Source organism: Ambystoma mexicanum, chromosome 12 (genome assembly GCF_040938575.1).
Source record: "Ambystoma mexicanum isolate Mex_15411 chromosome 12, UKY_AmexF1_1, whole genome shotgun sequence".
In the NCBI taxonomy this organism is placed as follows: Eukaryota; Metazoa; Chordata; class Amphibia; order Caudata; family Ambystomatidae; genus Ambystoma; species Ambystoma mexicanum.
In genome coordinates, this window is record NC_090936.1 from 571,256,252 (window position 1) to 571,276,399 (window position 20,148).

A 20,148-nucleotide genomic window follows, 5' to 3' on the forward strand; every position below is an offset into this window, starting at 1 on the left:
TGATATTTGCCTGAAAGCCAACAAAACAGAAATCCTCCCCATTGGGACCCCGGCACCTGACTTCTTCCCTTCAATCTGGACTTCTTCCATGGGTTCTCCCCCCGCTCCCTCTTTGGAAGCCAGAAACCTCGGATTCAGCTTCGGCTCCTCGCTCTCCTTCCTCACTTATACTCAGGACATTGCCAAGAAGTCCCAAGTTCAGCTTTTCCTTCTGAAAGGAATTCTACCGTTCCTCACCTTCCCCCAGAGACTCAAGGTTACCCAGGCTCTGATTCACTCTAGGCTTGACTATTGCAATAGCCTCCTCCTTGATCTACCTTTGTCCGCTCTGAAACCCTGCCAGCTAATCGAGAATACAGCAGCAAGACTTATCCTTGGCCTCAAGCCCAGGAACCTCATCTCCCCTGACCTACAAAGTCTCCACTGACTCCTGATCGCAGCACGGATTACATTCAAATCCCTCTGCATCATCCACAAGGCTGCCTGCGGCCGGGGATCACTCTATCTGCAACTCTTTGACCAAATACTCCCCCTCTAAACAACTGCGTTTCTCTGGCATCAACTCCTTGCACGTGAAGCGGTTTGCTAAAAAGAGCAGGTGGTCAATCACTTTCCTCAGCAAGCTCCCTTTGTTGGAACAGCTTCCCCCTCCCTCTTCATCTTGAGCAGGACCTCCTTAAGTTCCAGAAAAGGCTTAAGACATTCCTCTTTGCCTCTTCCTTACCTCCCTCTCTCCCCTGCTAAACGCACAGTAGCTTGACTGGTGTGCAGGGCCCTTATGCATCCTCAGGGCCTTGACCTCCCACATCTTATCCCAACTGCTGTATATCCTCTGCACTTGACTCGGCTCATCTTCCACCTCTGGAGATTGCACTTACCTTTCCTCGTAGAACTTCACCTGCTGCTTTCCATGAGGACCACAGCACCTATCCCATACCCCTCTCCCCTCTGCACTTGCACATTCTGAACACTCCCAAGGCATAGTAGCTTTGTCTTTCCCCTCCCCATTGTCTCTTCTTAATCTGTGTTATTCAATTATTTAACATTGTTGTAATTGCATTCTCCATCATCCCCCGTCCCCTCCCTGTTGCCCTGTGGGTGCTTTGAAACTGTATTTGCTAGATGTATAAGCGCCGAACAAGTGAACAATAAATAAATAAATATCTATACAATAAGCTCAGAGTGGCACCATTATTTCAATCTTCTGGTCGCCCTGAGTCTAGTCATTTCTTTTAAGTGCTTTAGAAGAGCACTCCTCCCCCTTTAACATCCTGCGTTACCATTTGGTCTAGGAGTGCTACCCAAAAGTGTTTTTTTTTTATTGGATGAGAAGTTCTGGCTCTCTGACATAGGGCTGTCTGTCATTGCCAAGAGGTTAGTTATCGTGGGACTGGATTCCTTTATTAGACATACCACAGCAGGCCAGTGCACAGTGAAGATATTTTTACCTGTTGCGCCTCGAATTCGGGGTGTAAGACACTACTACAGGCGCCTAAAGGTGTGTGTCAATGTCTTATTCAGTTTTGGGTATTCCCCCATATAGCCATACCTGGGGATCCCCAAACCACTTTCCCACGTCAGGGAGCAGGCGACCCTCTGATCCACCTTTGAGCGAACACACTGCGATTAAGGCAGAGTGGCGGAAGAGAGCATCATTAAGAAAAACAGGAAAGTATATGCTTGAAACATCCCCTATTTCTACCATCCACCTTCCCAGACACGGTTACAAGAGCGAAAATAAAACCACCACATTTATTTTAAAAAATTGCAGTTTTATTGTCATTCTATAAAGAGTGTGGCAATTCCTGAACAATAAATTAACCTTTTTTATTAAGTGTTACAAATGTGTTACAAGGAGGCTCTGAAGAACGAGGTCTATATAAACACAGCTCACCAATAAATTAAGGGGAATGTGTTCACAGGTTGTGAGGTACACCTGCTGCCAGACCTCTCCCCACCTTTAACAGGAAGAAGGAGCTGCAGCCGGACCCATCACGGAAGAGAATACATTTTATTAGGAAGAGACGAAAGAAAAAAAAAGGGCCACCAGCTACCACAATTTGGAGAGAAGTCCACCTTCTGTGACACGCTACAAAGACAACGACATATTGAGAATTAGGATCCAGTAGCCTGGCATTGCTTCCAAGTGGACAGAGATCTTGGCCAGTAAGTGGGGAGCTTCAGACGAGTATCCAGCTGTTGGAATCCTGGGAGAGCATCCCTCCGTTATTAGCAGTAACCAAGAGGCTAGACGTAAACCAAGTTTGGAGAGTTCTTGGGGTTATGCCAGAATAATATGCAAGCCGTTCATTCCACGATTAGTGAAGCTCAATGGCCATAGGTCTGTGCTCAGTCTACACCCAGTAGAGGCCACATGACAGTAAACCAGTGCCTAGCTTTGTTAGTCAAATGCTAAGGCGCCAGCCACAATTAGCAGGGCTTTCAGATCACTAGAAGGTCAGTAGAATGAATTGGTAAATAGTAGAAAGGGAAGCTCTATTCTGATTTATAAGTTCCCAGTGGGCTGAGGAAGTAGCAAAAGAAGACCATTGTTCCTTAGGGACGGGTAGGTATTCAGGAGAAAAGTGCCCTCTCTGGAGCTACAAGAAGGATTTAAGAAGAAACATAGTTACTCCTATAAGGAGTTGCACTTGGGCTTCCAGAAGAAGGGGTCCTTTCCTCTCAAGAACTTCCGCGGATCCGTTCCATGTAGCTCTGCACCTCCTCCGGATCTCGCAGCCCCATGTCCTCACAGACCCACATAATGTCCTCCTCGCTGGCCACCAAGATCGACTGAATTGGAGCAGGGAAGGTGCCATCGATAGCTCGAGGAGCAAAGTTCCCAAGCTCAGCCCGTCTGCGTCTCATCCCCAGCGGCTCAAGTTCCATCCGTGTAAAAGAGCCCTTGGTACCCAATACATTCGTACTTCGACTTTGGGGGTCTTCTTGGGAGGAGAGGCCAGACCCTTGAACGCGAAGCTCTTTTCCAAAAAGGGAGCCAGGAACCAAGGAGCTGAGGTTATTGGATGCCTGTGAACTTGGCCCCTTTGCGGAGAGTATGCTAAAGGCATCGAGTGTCTGGTTCTCTGTCCCTTCGGTGCAGGCAGCTTGCCGGGATAGTGTATTTGGACCTAACATATGGGGTCCCTGGTTCTCAACCCCTTGGAAGCCTTTCCCCTTTCGGGAGAGTGTGTTAGACCCCGGGGCACTGGCTACCACCCTGTCGTGCCCCTGGGAGCCTTCACCCTTTCTGGACAGTGTATTAGACTCCAAGTTACTCATTCCCTGGTTTTCAGACCCTTCATGACTAAGCTTTTTCCTAGAGAGTGTGTTGGATGCTAAAGTGGTGGGTGCCTGGTCCTCAATTCCTTGTGGACCAGGTTTTCTCCTAGAGAGTGTGTTAGATCCTGGAGTCTTTGTGGTCTGGTTCTCTGGTTCCTGGAAGTTCAGCCCCATCCCCAAAAGCGTATCAGATTCCAGCGTGTTAAGCGCCTCATTATCATGAGGGCTGAGCTTCTTCCTCGTAAGTGTGTTAGATCCAAGAGTGTTGGGCGTTTGGGTCTCAACCCCGTAGGGGCCAATCCCCTTTCTGGATAGTGTATTACTCCCTTGGTTGGTACTCCCCAGAGTACTGAGGAGGTGTGATCCCTGACTGCAGAGCTCCTTCCAGGATAATGTGTTACAGCCCTGCGTGTTGGGCATTTTCGTGGCGAGTCCGGCAGTCTGGCGCTCCTTCATAGCAAATGTGTCAGAAGCACGACTGACATCCCCCAGTGTGTGGAGCTCCTTGCGGGCAAGGAAGCCACTACCCGGTGCATCTAGACAATGAGTACCTGGTTTCCTCACTGGAAGCAATGGATGGAAAGTGCTGGTCAGGGACCCAAGATCCTCGCCGGGGGGTCCAGGCCTCACCTCTCCTACTAGCCTTCCACCCGGCAAGCCACCTGGATTCACTGTACAGTCACCCCAATCCTTCCCTGCAGTGTTACCTCCCCCAGCGCCCTCTACAGGGGCCCTGCAGCCACAATAAGGGCCACCATGCTCCCCTTGTGGCACATCCCCCCTGGGAAGGGGTGTCTCCAGGCCACTCATATCCAGTTGGCGACTCAGATCATCCTGGTCGGTTCCCAGCCAGACCCAGTTGTGAGGCTGCGAGGATGCGCCATTGCTGTTCCCACTGCTGTCTGCTTCTGGTACCTTTTTGTGTCTGTAGCGGAGTATGAAAGCAACACAGTTGATAAGGAATATGAAGATGGCAAGGCAGAAGACACCCAGGAGTACATACATCCCCACCTCAAGGTCTGTGACACCGTGAGCAGTCCGGATGATATCACCATCCGAGTAGTCATTAAAGTCTGGAGGTAACTCGGAGGACGGGCCCAGGCCGATATCATCCTCATGCTCAAACTTCCGCAGTGATGGCCAACGATCTGAGAGAGGAACCATGGCTACGCCACCCCCTCTATGGTCTGTGCCACTCTGCTTAGTGGTCTTGAGGGTGGGGACATTTCCCAGCATGGCCCCCTCTTCCCGAGAGAATGGGGGGCCTGCCTGAACATCCGGGTCATCAGGTGTTAGACTGGGAGCAGTTGGGGTTCTCGGTGCCATTTTTTGGTACTTTTCTCCGTAATCCACATGGATCCAACCAGTGCCAGAGGCCAATGGTGTCCGGTGCTTTCCCTTACGGCAAGGCTCCGGTACTTGGAGGGATACATGAAGGAGGGGACCCTCTCCCCGCCCTTCAGCCACAGCTACCATTGGCATTGGCCATGCCCCAGTAGAGTCCAGTGTCAATGATAAAATATGCTGGTCCATTGACGAGGCAGTGATGAACATGTGACGATGGTCGTACAGCTCCACTGGTGCAATGGTGACGTCACTGAACACCAACCACAGGCCAAGAGCCACCTCCTATGGAGAGAAAGACAGAGGGAGAAAATGGGTGAATTTACACAGCATGGAAAATATGAGAGTAAGGGGAGAGGAGGATCATCATTGTTTATGCGTCCAATGGTGAGAAACGGCAAACGGGGCTTACAAAGCAGAAGTTAAGGAAGCAGAGACTTACAATTTAAAGAGCAGTTAAAAGCAGAAATGGGTGAGAATGGACCAGGAGGAGGAGAGAGGATGGGAATGAGGGTTTACACCGTACAGGGAAGGCAGACACATAGGAGACTTTGATTGAATGAAACTAGTTGCCACCGTTTTCCATTTTGTAAAAATACAATACAGTGTCAAATAGGGTGCTTAGTCAATGGCGTTTTGTCTGGTGGACGCAGGACCGGTACCAGAACCAGAACTTTTGCTGTCCCAATAGTTTGTATTAGTATTTCGGTACTTTTCACTGCGGAGGGGAAGAAACTTAGGGGTTCTCGGAGGAACTCTGGGGAAATATGGTAACAAAAAGGTGCATTTTAACACAAATAAGGTCATTCTAATTGATCAACACTTAAGAAGGATTGGGAAAAATAGTAGCAATTGTTGGAAGATTTAGTGTTAAATTCAATTGCGCTAGAAAATGTTCTCGAAATGATAAGATTCAAAAGCAACTTTGCAGCACAGGATGTGCTGGGAATATCCCCAAAATGAAATGTGTGAAATTGGACCATCAATGCCATGGATCCTTAGAATGAAAATGGAATAAAACATCAGATGAGGACAGGTCAACTGAAGAGTTGTGAATCCTGACCCCCAAACCCAGTAAGAACCTAACTGGTGAACATACAGTCTACTACCATCTTCAAGCAGTCCATCACCGCCGGCAACTCTGGTGTTATTTTTGAGCGGCTTGTCTTGAACCCACCATTACACTGAATGTACTACAGACGGTCACCGGCCAGAGCATCTTGGGAATAGCCTTCCACATGAAGGCGTCTTCGGCACAAAGACTCCAACGTCTGGTGAGTATCATAGAAGAACATATCAAGTCAATAACCTTTGTCCGTCACTTCTCCCAGTGCAGCGGACATTCCACTCTCACTGAAGCAAGCAACCATCATATCTCCTCTAAGTGAGGTTATGCAATTCCTACTTCCCTTTCAAACTATCGTTCCCACCACCGATGATGCAATCCACCACACAATCCAACCGCACTGCGTGCCATACACAGTGGGGATTGATTGTCAAGCCCAGAAATAGGCCCCACCTGTTTATAGGTTGCACGTGTTAAACAGATCTAATTGCAGTTCAACGTGTGCTCTATGCATTACGGGGTGCAACAAGGCTTGGTAATTTCTCTGCGCTGGTCAAATTTCTACATGTGGCCCATGACATCCCCACTAGAACCCCAGGATTCCAATTCTAAGCATACGACCAATATGACCCACATTGGCGCGGACGATATCCTAGTCCATCACCCTCTGCATCAAAAGAATCCATGCTCGAGTGGCATGTCTCGGGAGGATAGCTCAGGAGCAACGTGCTAGCCTTGGAAGCAAGATGACACGGAGCAGCACAGGTTCAATCCCCGGGTCCGTGCTTAGAAACCTGTGGGTATTAAGCGTGTAATAAATGACCGTGAGAGTTCCTACAAGCCAGTCCACCTTTGGTCATACGATCCCTTTGGTACATTGGATAATACTTAAGGCCCTGTGCATCACCCACAGGACACTTTGGGTTGGGCATTGGGATGAAATATGTATGAACCATTGCTACACGTTGAGTAACTCCAAAGACCCTTGGCTCAGCATCGAAGGCCCTGCGCGGCTGTCCCTTGCAAACGTGACCTATATTCGTCATTCCCTTTAAATCAAAGATTCCCCCATCGAGTTCAGGTGAAGGAAAACGAAGCATTCTACAGACAGTTCATGTAAAAATGGTTCCTTCAGCTCAGCCTAGTAAAACTTCAATGAAGATGGACTGCTTTGAGCCTTGCCCATGTCGCATGGTTTGATTAACGTCAGACATCAACAAGCAGTATTTGCACGCCTTCTTGCTTGCTGCGGAGCACCACAAGACCACACACTACCCAGTTTGGGAGGAAACACCAGACAAATTCGGGGTGCTGACGAATGCAGCCAGGGGACATTAGAGTTTAAGATGGTGGCAGGGCTTGTTGACATCTCGGGAGGTGGACCCGTCCTGGGCCCATTCGCAAATCAGACACAAATGATGGATATGTGGTCCCTCAAGGCCAGCACCAATCACAGCACCGACTAACAAGCCACAACCAGCTGTTAGTCATTTAATACATGAGCAATCGACAGGTTGCGTGGGTGCAAAAAAAAGCGGCAGGGAGAAAGGAGGAGTGTTGGGTCCAAAGTTGAAGTGAAGGGCAACGCAAGGCAGAGCAGCGAGTAGGAATGCGGTAAAAAGAAGAAAGCAGAGAAAAAAATGGGAAGAGGAGCCTGGAGGAAGCGGCGAAACCTCGGTAGAGAGAGGAAGCTAGGAAGAAACGGAAGTACCGAGGAGCAATCAATTGGAGGAAGGGAGCTGATGGGGGGCGGGGAGGGGGTAGCAGGAGGAGGTGGGAAAAGCAGGATACATGGGTGTGGAGGAACCAAAAGTGAAAGTGGGGGAGCAGCAGGAGAGGAATGATGAGGACAGAATAGAGCAATGTGAAACATCACAGAGGGAGGAGAGAAGGCAGATGAGGAGCTGTGGAAGGCCACAGAGGAGAATAGAGGCATTGACACGGAAGTGAAGGATACCAAAGAGAAAGACACATTGAGCAAGGTCTGGTCGAGAAGCAAGTCTGTGGGGATACTCCTAGTTGGGTGGGGGACTAATTCCCAAAGAGGTCTCCAACAGGGGTTAAGCCTAACAAACTCAGGGCCTCAAGGGGCCTCAAAGAGTCCAAGGTCTGGCCGTGCTCTCGACAGTCCAAGGCACCAGGTGTGGGGGTGTCAGTGTTTCCCGGAGGAGGTGTGTGACATCCTGACTTCTATGCAAGACCAGCACAACCCTACAACTTCCAAGCAAGAAGTGTGGGATACTTAAAACCCCAGAGACCGAGCCAATTATTGTTTTCTGATAGAGAGGTAGAGTCTAAGGGGGAGACGGAAGCACTGAGGCCCACAGTCCTAAAGAAACGGCTCTTTGGTTGCGTTATTTCCAAGTTCCTTTCAGTTTCTTCAATTAACCCGAATCCATTAGTTTGTCTTGTAAATAAAAGCATTTAATCGGATAACTTGCCTTTGAGACATCAGTTGATCCCCATGAGCCATGAAAGAAGGCATTACTTTACGAGTTCACTCTTATCCTTGCCCGAGGCACACAACAGGGTCATGTTTAAAGGTACCTTGAATGGCCTCCCAGGCAGGTGGGTGTCTGGAATTATGGCCAAAGGTGTTGCATTACTCTACTCTCAACGGAACGGTATACAACTCGTTGTATAGAGGGACATGGAAGTTTGATTTGTGTAGGTTCCAAATCAGTGCTTTCAAATTGTAGATTTAACAATAGTTGTGTTGCTCAAACACTATGGCAGTGGGGAAGCATTCAAACAATTGCAGGTCCTCAGTGCTAGACCAAAGACGACTACTACTGGTGTGGCTTGCTGCAGGCGAGAAGCAAAGGGGACCTCTGGCAAAGCCGGGAAAGGCAAAGATCAAGCACTGCCCAGTGGGTGGAGGCGCCAAGGAATAGTTAAAAAGCCGACCATTTATAGCACAGAAGGAAGCCCTGCGATGAGCTGGAAGGAGGGGTGGGGAGAAAGAATAGCAAAAGTATTAAACAGCTCATAGGAGCAGGCGACTAGGGTACAGGGCCCATGTTTTACTGTACTAATTCTCTGTTGCATTGCATTGTTCTTGCGGTACCTCTGCCCAGTCCAATAACTCACAGCAGAGCCTAAAGTGAATCTGACCTGCAAACCTCTAGAAGTGAAATAAGAGCATTCCAAAAAAGGCAAGCCATAAGGTGAGCGAGTTTTGGGCACAAAGTGCTAAACTTCCTCTTCATCCTGAACATCTCGGGAGGATAGCTCAGGGGCAACGTGCTCACCTTGGAAGCAAGACGACACGGAGCAACACAGGTTTGATCCCCGGTCCGCGCTTAGAAACCTCTGGGTATTAAGCGCGTTATAAATAACCTATCATATCAGATCAACATTTTGCAATTTCTACTGCACCAACCCTTTTTCTCTAGAGAGTTCGTATCTAGGCTATCTGTAGGGATGTGACTGGGCTATGGGACCCCAAGTGAACCTACGAATCAAGAAGGGGTGTGCAAAGGCACCCAATGTTTCCCTGGCAAAAAATCCTCCCAGTTAGTTGTGTTTCCACTGCGGGATGGGGGCAGTGTTAGTTTGTGTGTTGTATGGTGTTTATAACTTAGTTCGAAAATAGAGCTCTGTTCCCTGTAAGTGCCACTAGATGGCGCGCGTGTGTTATAAATCCATTAGGAGTTCCACAGATAAACTTTGGTTCCCTTTATGTGAGAGCAGAATAGGCTACTTCAGCTATCGCAAGCTACTGTGCTACCCAGTAGCCACCCCAAGAACTGAAAGGATACGGATGTTGCCATATATACAAGCATGGCCACTGTGTTCAGTAAGCCAGCGGCATTGGCAGCCAAGTGCAGATTTGTCCAGTGACCGACTACCACGTCTAGGATTCAAGGTTGAATCCACATCCTGTAGATTTGGCCAAGAAAGCTTTAATGTGGCAACGCCCAGGTAATTTTGGGGCAGACATAAGTTTGAAAGGATGCAGGATCCCCAATATTCCATTAAAATATGGTCATCTGGGCCTTACCTTTGGCAATCGCTGGGACAAACTCTGAAGTACCACTGAAGATGATTTCCACCAAAGACGACCCGAAAGAAGCTCTGGTGCGGCATCTGTCCAAGATCACACTCCAAAGGCGAAGCATTGCAGGGATCTACAGATGCCAGACTTCTGAGGACCGGAACCTTTAAGAAGGTGCTACCTTCTCCTGACCCAATGGGCAGAACTGGGAAACAACGATCCAATACCCTATGCTACCAGAAGACGCCTTACTGCTTGACCCTACATGGCCTAGCAAGAGGCAGACATGCAAGGTAGCCGTGCACTGACACACAGGGTGGACTGGCCTACAGGGAACTGGCGGTAGGCCTCAGCACTCTGGGCCTCTGGTGTGGTTACCCACTTTATTCCCACATTTGTTCGTAGGAAAAGGGTTGGGCTTGCAAATAAATTTGCAATATGGGGCCACTTTGAAAATACTTTGCAGAGCCTCTTTTCGTTTCCAGTTCACCCCTGCTGGCAACATTGAAAAACAACTCCTGAAACTAATGCTACCAGACATGTGCCGCTGGATCTCCTCCATCATCTCCCGGTTACCAGACCAGAGGCATCAACTAGCAGACAGCTTCACTGCCTGCAGCCCAGACTCATCTCCAATGACCCTAAAGTCAACACACATGCATGGAGGTCTTATTGACCACCGAAATCCTCAGCACCAGCACAGAGCCTCTGGTGAACATTTTGACTAAACATGTTCAAGCAGGCCTAGAGCCTTGGTCTCTGTACGTTTTCTTAAAATTGGGCCCTATACTACTGCATCAGGGCAGTTATATTTGAGCTTACTGACCACAACGACAGAGTGGTACATTTCATCGTGGACAGAATACTGAAAAACACAGAATTATTGTTTTTTTTATTTGGGGGGTCCTCCCACCCAAGCCCCCTGCTTTTTTACCTTTATAACGCCACCCTACCTCTATCCCGACTTGTTTGAACCCCTTTACCCATTACCCTTTATTTATTTAATTGTTTATTTTTATTTTATATATATTGACTGGATACCCAACAGGACAAGTATCTCACTATACAATGATTTGTTCCTCTTCATTTAAAAGCAATAAAAGAAGTAATCTCATTTAGACAAATGTATTTATTTTGCCATTTGTTAAGCGCCTTTAGCCCGGGGGCATCTAGGCACTGGTTACAGAGACAGGATGGTTGCAGACATGTTCTTTTGTTGCTTAAGGATACATTGTTACAGGCAATGGATATCAGGGGTATATTAATACATCAGTCTTACAGTGGGTTGCTTGAATTACTTGTAATGACATGTAAATACTGGCCCTGTGGGGCCCCTATATCTAGATAGCCAACCTAGAAACCTGGTATCCCCCATTTGACCTGGGACTTCCCCGGGGGCCCTAAATGGAAGAGACACAGAAAGAAATACTCGGCATGACCTCCGTTACTAACCTGTAAACTATTCTCCGCACACAGCCCATAAAGATATATGTTCACCATTAGATGGTGGTCATTCCCTAAACGAATGTTATAGGTGGCACCTTGCTCCCCGCCTAAGGGTTAAGCCGCGAGTGTTCAGCCAGGTTTAGCACTTGAAGAGACAGGTGGTCTTGAAACAGGTGGGCACCCTATAGCACAGCTACGGGTTGGTCCGTCTCACTTAACGAACACCGCACCCCCTCCCCCTAACCCCCATCTCCCCCGACAGCGAGATAAAGAAACTGTGCAAGAAAGAGATTATATCATCACGAGGGGGCAGATAAAAAGTACACAGCAAGAGTGATGCAGGTGTGGGGGTGGGGTGGCCATCTGATCAAATTGTACACAGAAGGCGAAAAGGGAGCAAGGACAGCTTATGGGAGGGCAAAGGGGGCACTTGCCCCCGGCCCCCACCTTGGAGGGGAACCCCACATGGCTAGCTGATCTAAAAAAAAGTCATTTTCCATTGTTCACCAAAAATAAATGGCACACGTCAGGATATTTTATGGCATGCTGCTGAGGATAAACCTACTGCCCATCTGTTGTTGACGAGCACATTCTGCTCCGATTAATTGATCCTGTAATCCTTAGTTTGTGCATTCACTACGGCAGAAGTCCCGTAGCCTCCTCACCTTTCTGTGTGGCTCATTCTTATCTTATGCAATAGCCAGTTATAATATATGCCAATTGATAAATGTGAATGCTGCGATTGTTCAGAAGATAGCTCAGTGTCCTAAGGGTCTTGTAGAGATTTGGGTTCATATGCAGCATTACTAAGCAAAATTCCAGTAAGGCTTACTGAGCCTTTCCTATGTCTGAAGTTAATAAACCTGCATGTTTTATCAGCAATTACCTGCCCCAGGTAGCGATTGCTCTAAAAACATCATAGCATCAGTATGGTGAAGGTCTAGAAATCGGTTTCTGTAGACAGGAGCTTGTAAAACCCAGTCAACCACCCCTATTGATGAGCATAAAGTGTTAATCTTGAAAGGTGATAAGGTAACCTAATTCAAGACCTTGGAACCAAAGCATCAAGTCTCATATATTGAGTGATCCTCATCAATTCATCCTATATCACCGACAGCACAGTTCCGTCTTCTGTGACCAGGGTTGCCTTCTCACATTCTGGTGGCATGGTATAGCCCATTACCTGATTTTTCGTTTTATTTAGGCCATTTGAGTGAAAGGGGCTCTAGACAGAAGAAAGCAGACCAGATACCTCAGGCCTTTGGCAAGCATATTTTAAGATCAGCTCATTTGACACAGAAAACAGGTTTTTTGTACAATTCAAATGTTTATCTGCATGTTTACGAATAACCATTTCACAAGCCGGTGTTGGAGCATATTTAAAGCTTAAAACAGAAAAGTGAAACCGAGATAAAAATATTTTAAGATCTCGTCGGGTAGAATGCTGGTACTTCCCTTGATAATGAAGACTAGGACGCTAAACTCATTCCCACTTTGCATAATATGCATATATAACATTTTGTTACTAGAAATTATCATGTTGGATTATGCGATTTGTGTACTTTCTAAGTCAGTTATATAAAATTTGATGTTAGTTAATTGTTCAAACTGGAAAATAAATTAGTAAAGTCCAGAAATTGCAGAGTGGGGAAATCCCAGCGTCACATCTTAACCAATGTGTGATCCTCATTTCATTTAATCTTGTATTGCTTAACCTGTCAAAATTGGTCCCATGTGTTCATAACAACTGAAAAAATAATGACAGTGTTGTTCGATATTTGCAATGTTTTATTGAAATGCACCAAACACACTCCCCAACATATTTTAGGACTGGTGTAATTTTATATACTAGATTAAGGTCATGCCTGGGTGTAGGGTCACGTAAACAGTGCTGGACGCTGTTGGATTTTCATGTTGCTTGGTTTTATTGGTTGGTTAAGGGGCAATAAGTTGCCCGTGTCTTGCAAGCAATTGTTGGTACATTTGCATGACGAGAGAAAGCCAACACGTATTTCGACCAGGGGTCTTTATCAAGGTATAGACGTGCAGAACTGAGGGGTCCTGGATACAATAGCTGAATAGCTTTTGTGGTGCCTGGCGGGGCGAGGGCGACTTTAGCGGCTCACGGCGATTGTATGAAGTGCGAAGACTGAAGACTGAAGTATTTCCGAGCACTGTTACACCAAACCCTTTATTTTTAGTGACTGTCCTAGATCTTTTATTCAATTTTAAATCTATATTTTAGACTCCTATCTCGAGAGGTACACTGTATAGCTGTTAAATTTGTCTCCCTCCATGGAGTGTAAAATACCTTTGTGGGACTCGACAGTGTAATCCTAAACTATATCCTGGCCATAGGAAGCCCTCCTGACTTTTTTGGACATTGTGTGCCCCTGATTTACTACCTCTACGGTTACCGCTGTGCTGTGTGTATATGTATTATGTGTAATACTTAAAAATGAGCAGGCAATGTGTGACTTAATTCTGTGTGGCTTCTTGTACCCCAGTTATGATGGTAATTACTGTGTGTGCTATTGTCTAGAGAGATCTACTTTTAACTTACCTCTGGAAGCCTGTATGAGAAGAGTCTACCACCAGGTATGAAGCTTGCATTTTAGGGTAAAGGACGAGTTCGGCCTTGACTGGACATTTACTGATTTTATATCTGACCTATGCTCTAATGTATGTATGCAGCACCCGATCATGCTTACTTACTAACAGAGATATTATATGCATGATCTTGTAATAAAAGTGTATATTGGTGCGTTCCTTTGTGGTATCTATTGAGAATAATTGTACTTTTCTTCTAGCCTTCCTCCCTCCTGAAGTTAAGCCTGACTGCACTGCTACGTTGACTATGAGACAGTTTGGCCTTTACTTTTGGGTGACGCACTGCTCCTCAGAGGATTCCTCAGAAATCGGCCTAACTCGAGGGAATAAAGGAGTATCGGATCCTGTGGGCCACGGGTGGCAGTAGAGCCACGAGAGGATGGCCCTCGATGTCGCACAGCTCGTGGAGCCACAGGTACAGCAGCTGGGTGGCCAGATTCAGGATGTGCAGACCTTCCATACTGGAGCAAATGTGTGGGTCCTACAAGAGACCGGAGCATTCCCGCGATAGACTTTCCCTCGATGAAAGAGGCAGTGCTTCGCCTTACGGCAGTTCGCTTGGCCAACGTGTTTCAGCAGCAGTGACGCATCCTTCAGGATCCTGTTGGTGCTTGGATTTGAGTGCCAGTCCTTTATTAGAAGAATGGTGCCAGGACCTCTCCAGAGACACAAAATGGTGGCCCAAGGGTGAACCCAGCCCACCTATAAGGATGCGTGCACCATTCAAAATCCGAGCAGTTATCCATTCCTGGATTACCAGCGCAGAGGAACTCATGCCAACAAGAATGAGGATGTATATTAGGGTGAGTGTGTGATACTACGGTCTCAGCACACAGCTTCTCTTCCTGGGCTATGGGCAGAGCATGCAAAGAGGCATGACGATATATGGCTAGTTCCTGCCCTGAACCAGAGAAGACTGCCAAAAGAGGCGTTGCTCCACCGGCATGGTGTAATCAGCAAGAGTAGCGTAGCCCTTTTGGCCACCAGCATGGTGTAATCAGCAAGAGTAGCGTAGCCCTTTTGGCCACCGGCATTGCATAATCAGCAAGAGTAGCGTAGCCCTTTTGGGCACGTTAGTGGAGAAAAGGCATCTTTGCTGTAAAGATAAAGGTGCACAGTAGTGAACAAGTAAAATATATACACTGCCACCAGTCTGGGACACACTAACAAACACAAAGGGAATTCAACTTTAAATGAACAAGAAATGGAGCTGGGCACTCTATACTAGTAACCTCAAGGGTGGTAGTAGTTCTACACAAAAGGTATAAATGGGTGACAGGGTGCCCCTGTACTTGCTGCCTTAGAGACCAACCAGCATGTGTGCAAATAAGTGAGTTGCACTGGCAAGTGGGCTGGACAAAGCACCTCACTTGCTAAAAAGGCTCAGGAAAAACCAAAAGAGCCAAAACACGTGGTTGGGGACTGAGAATGAGGATACAAGAGAAGCAAAGGGACATTATTTCCCAAACGAGGTCGAGAAAAGGGGAGGGGAGTGAAGAAGGGTTGAGAGAGAGAGTTGCAGGATCATTCCCCCATTGTTTTATGGTGCCCCAAGCGGATCTGCTGTTGCATTAGGACTGTAGCTGATGGTTGGGGCGAGTGAGCCCTTTTTAGCCCCACTCACCCGCGCTACTTTCTTGGTTTAAGGTGCACTTGGTATTCCTTCAAGCCCCCAGTTCATGGATTTATTTTCTTTTGGCACATTACATCACACGCCACCTTAAGTGGAGTGCTGCAGGGATACTTTGTGTCCAATGTTCCTTTCTGTGAGTAAAGCTTTTGTGATGTGCACAGAACAGGCTGGAGGCATTGAACAGATGTGTACTCTTTCTGGTGCACTACCATGCAACTTGAATTTTTACCACAATAATGCCTTTTAGAGTGCCATAAACTCAAAATGGCTGCTCCCCGTGGCCTACACCTCACATGCCATCCTGCCGTTTGGCCTTCTTCCATCCCTTTCAGAAATATGCCATATATGATCATGCATCGTGGGAGACATGCTCCAGAGGACTGGCAGAGCACCAACAGAGGACTGTGGTTGTTGCTAGAATTGGCTGAAGCCAACCACCTTGCTGCGTACCTCTGCTTCAGCTCGACTGGGGAGACTCGACTCTCGTGCCTCCATTCCTTGGACTGGTGAGACAGCCAGTCCAAAGCCCTGCTCTGCATTCCGCACCGCCCTGGAGTCGGAAGAGGTGCAGGCCTGCAATTGGCCTGCACCTGCCTGAATGTGGATTGCCCTGCTGCATGGGTGCTTCCTAACCGTCAGGCCGGAAATGCTACCAAGATCCTCTCACAACAACCCCGCTTCCCCTGCTCACCTTGTTTGGTATAACGGCATTCAACATTTGTGTCACTGCCAAATGTGCAGTTAATGCGCTTTCAGCATTTATTCCCACAGTAAACAGGTAGTTCGAATTAAATCACTCCACAGAGCCAAGGTGGTGACAGATTCAAAGCCACGTGGTAGCAGGAGATAGTATCTCCATAAGTAGTATTGATCCAAGTGGTTTGCAAAGACATGGGTCTTCGCATCCAGACACTTCTTGTAGCCTTAAACCTGTGACCCCAAGAGCCTTCTACAGCTGAGCCAACACTGAGCACTGTTGCCCCCAGCACTTCCCTGTTGCCTGGGGTCGTAGTTCACTCCATTGGAGTGTGGGGGCTGAGATTGATCTCTGTACCCGCCCCTCCTGTCCTCATTGGAATACATTGGGCATAAAGTCCAATCTCTAAAGGTAGACCTTACTGGCCCAGAGGTGGTGGAGCTTAGGTCAGGAGTCCTTTCTAGTGTCACTTGAGACCACTTTTTCCCTAGCAGAAAAACGGACTGAGTACTTCACTGCTTGAATTCCGCTTTGCCCTTTAACTTTGTTTGTTCATTTGTAATGGGCACCAGACCCGGGAGGAGATCAGGGCGCAGCAATTACTACAGATGCAAAACTTACATTATAGGTTACAAAACATAGGCAAGGATACAAAATATGTACAAATTAAACAAGGTTACAGGATGTAGGCAAGAATACAGCATATGAACAGGTTATACACAGAGAGATACATATGTACGACAGATTTATGTTAAAAGATACTTTGACTGACTATACATACATAATACCAAGGAGTGAGTAGCCCAGTAGCCAGGCCTACAGGTTGGTAGATTTGAGCAAGTTGATATAGTTACCTCTGAAATTCAGGTATGGTTGATCTTCCCTTAGTGGATGTGGCAGAGAGTTCCAGAGTTTGGCAGCTTTCACAGGAAAACTACGGGCACCTACCTTAGTGAGTCTGAATCAGGAAATGGTGAGGCAGTTACTGTTGCGAAGTCTCAAAGGTCTGAGGAATCTATCCATGAGGTAGCTGGGGGCAGCATTGTTGAGTGCTTTATGGGTGAGGGATGCAGTTTTCAGGAGAATTTTATTGTGGGTCGAGAGCCAGTTGTTTTGGCGTCTGGTCCCTGATATGTGTGATCTTCTGGTCACACCAAGTGCAGCTCTTAGGGCGTTGTTTTGGAGGATTTGTATCCTCTCAATAATTGATTTATTAGCGCCAATGTAAAGGGTGTTGCAATAATCTAGCCTAGAGAGTATTAAGGCTCTGGCTAAGATCATGCAGTTATCATTCGACAAAAAGGGTTTGCCTGTCCTAATGAGCTTACAGGTGTAAGCGGTGGCAGAGAACATCGATTTCACTTGTTTGTCAAAGGAGAGGGTAGAGTCAAGGTAGAACCCAAGGGTCTTTACCTCCTTGGCCACCTTGATGAGGTTCCCGTTGATAGTAAAGGACGAATACTCCTGGCCTCATTTCTTTAGGTTAGAGTGGTTGCCCAAGATAAGGAGCTCAGTCTTGTCATCATTCAGGCATAGACCGTGAGTAGCCATCCATGCCTGGATGATGAGATACACTATTCACCAAGGCCAAATCCTTGATGTAATCCCCGGAAAGTGGGAGGAGAATCTGAGTATCATCTGCATACTTGGTGTAGGTGATACCCAGAAGGTCCAAATCATCAAACAGGGGCTTGGTGAATATATTGTATAATGTTGGGGAGACACAAGAGCCCTGGGGGACACCACACCTGATCTGAATAGGGTCCGCTGCTGCTGACGGGGAGAATACCCTCATGGTTCTGTCACTCAGGAATGATTCTATCCATCTGATGGCCTCTGTGGAAAAGGGGGCCGCCGAGTCCAGGTGGCCACATAGGAACTTGTGACCCACAAGGTTGAATGCGGCTGAGAGGTCTAGTAATAGGAGGAGAGCTGTTTTGCCTTTGTCTCTTAGCTCAACTTGCAAACCACTTTGAGCCATTTTGTGAAGCCTAGTATTCCCTATGGTCAAGCCAGGTATGTCTTAGAAGTGCCTACATTCGAACTGCAATACCCGTTTCACTGGGGTTATTTGTGTAAAGCAAACCTGAACATTGGGAACAGTAGGGCTGGACTTAAGGTCCAATTTGAGTGCGCTGCATGCCTTAAAACCTACAAGGCCTGTGATTTAGAGTGCAATATCTTCTCTGATCATTTTAGATACTTTACATTGTATATTCGTTGCTAACTGCGTTAGTACCTAAAGTGATGTGTAGCCCGTTAGGGGTTAGCAAACTGACGGTAAATAGGACTATAGTGTCTTTCACTAGCAGTGTGTTGAACTTTATGCAACCTGTCTATCTAGAGGTTTTTTTGTACTTACCTGTGTGGACCTCTATCACTTACCAGTCTTTGAAATTGTAAACTGTATTTCACCCAAAGACTCTCTCTCCCTTAGTCTAAGCCTAGTTGCTCAGCCATGAGACCATTGAGGGTTGGTTACACTTCTGTGTAAACCTTGTTGGACCACTAAGTTGGAGGAGTAGGTTCTAACCACCCTTCTAGCAGAGGGGGGGGGGGGAGTGAAAGGAGAGAATAGGCGGCAGATAGGATAGGAGACATAAGTGAACAGTGAGAAAGATGGAAGAGAGGATAGAAGGGAAGTGGGGATTGAGAGGGTATTACAAAGAAGACTAGGAATAACAGAAGAGAGGACATGGAAAGTTGGAGGGTTTGAAAAAAGAATGGTACTACGCAGTGAGCGTTTGAAGTGGTGAGGGTTTGAAGAAGAGGCATTCGCAAACGGAGGAACAGTCTGACATAGGCTGCAGGAATATGAATGAGAATGGTATTGTGATAAAATGATTAACCCCTGCCCGCCACATTGGCACCCACTCACCTGTTCATGCACCTGTAGGGCATCCTTAGCTTGGCAGCTGGCTGTGAACATGCCCCGGTATCCTGCCACACTGCCGAGCACAAGCGAAATCCCGGTTACCATCTGGGCCCGCACCTCCAAAATGGAAACCTTCTCCTCTGAGACAACCAAGGCCTGCTCCCCGAGAATGGAGAGGGACACTGGAGACCGCACCTAGAGAGAGAGCAAGACAATACAATCCGAATTGATGCAAAGAGATGGATACACATCAACACCAGGTGTGTCCAGAGTGCAGAATCCTGGCCTCCTCCGTGCAAAGAGGGTCTGATCTCCCAGAATGGAGGGGGGACAGATTCCAACCTAAGGAAAACCACAATATGCATAAACACACACTCACAAAAGCCTCTCTGCAGGAGGAATTACCACTCTCTGAGGAGAGTGGAGTAGAACAAACATAGCATAGAGGGAGTGAGGGAGACTGTAGAAAACCTTTTCCATAAAGGCAGTGCCCTTTTCTCCTCCAAACTGCGAGGGCCTAATTCTGGAATTGGAGGGAACCAGTGAAAAACATCCTCATGCATGGAAATAGAACCCAAACAGTTCCCTCCCTCATCTCCTGGCCTCCCCAAGTGACTGTGCTTCCTCAGGGTGCTGGACAAATGGGGGTGACGAGTCACTGCCCCTAAATTTAAAAACTGATCAGGATTCTCCCCAACCTACAACGCATTATAGAACAAATGCCTTTCTGGGAGTCTCCCTCTTATATACAAATGGAATTGTATGTTGTCTTTGCATTTGTAACTAAGATACATAATAGCTCGGCCACCATGGGGGATGGCCTTTTCTAAACACCCTCCATCCCATAGTGTTGAAGTGAGGCGTAAAGTCAAAACATACGTTGTTTGCACCTCGCTTTTATGCTTCATGGGATTGGAATTCTATTTGCTGGTGAAGTTGTAACAGGCAACAGGAGATTTGTTTCTGTTCTACTTCCCTGCTCCGCCATCAAACAGCACATGGTTTTCCGCCAGCATGTACTTTCATGCTGGCAGAAAATAAATGAATTCCTAAGGAAACCACCTGACTTTACCACCTGGTAATCGCATGCAGGTTCCACAGGAATCCTTTGTAAATGCCTTCCATAATCGTTAATTGAAGAGGCATTTATACATTTTCCAAAATAGAATGGAAAAGTAAAGAGTGCTGAAATGGATTT

The 20,148-nt window shown here is 47.1% G+C and overlaps 1 protein-coding gene across 1 annotated transcript in view; it reads right to left on the minus strand.

The window, feature by feature from the left end:
* Positions 1-1,751: 1,751 nt before the first annotated feature.
* TMEM132A (transmembrane protein 132A) overlaps positions 1,752-20,148 on the minus strand; it is a 238,667-nt gene continuing 220,270 nt past the window's right edge. Inside the window, exons 10-11 of the mRNA XM_069628889.1 lie at positions 18,954-19,145; positions 1,752-4,911 (exon numbers count right to left, since the gene is read on the minus strand). Of these exons, the coding sequence (XP_069484990.1) occupies positions 2,683-4,911; positions 18,954-19,145 (2,421 nt within the window). The 3' untranslated portion in view covers positions 1,752-2,682. The remainder of the gene's footprint in view (positions 4,912-18,953; positions 19,146-20,148) is intronic.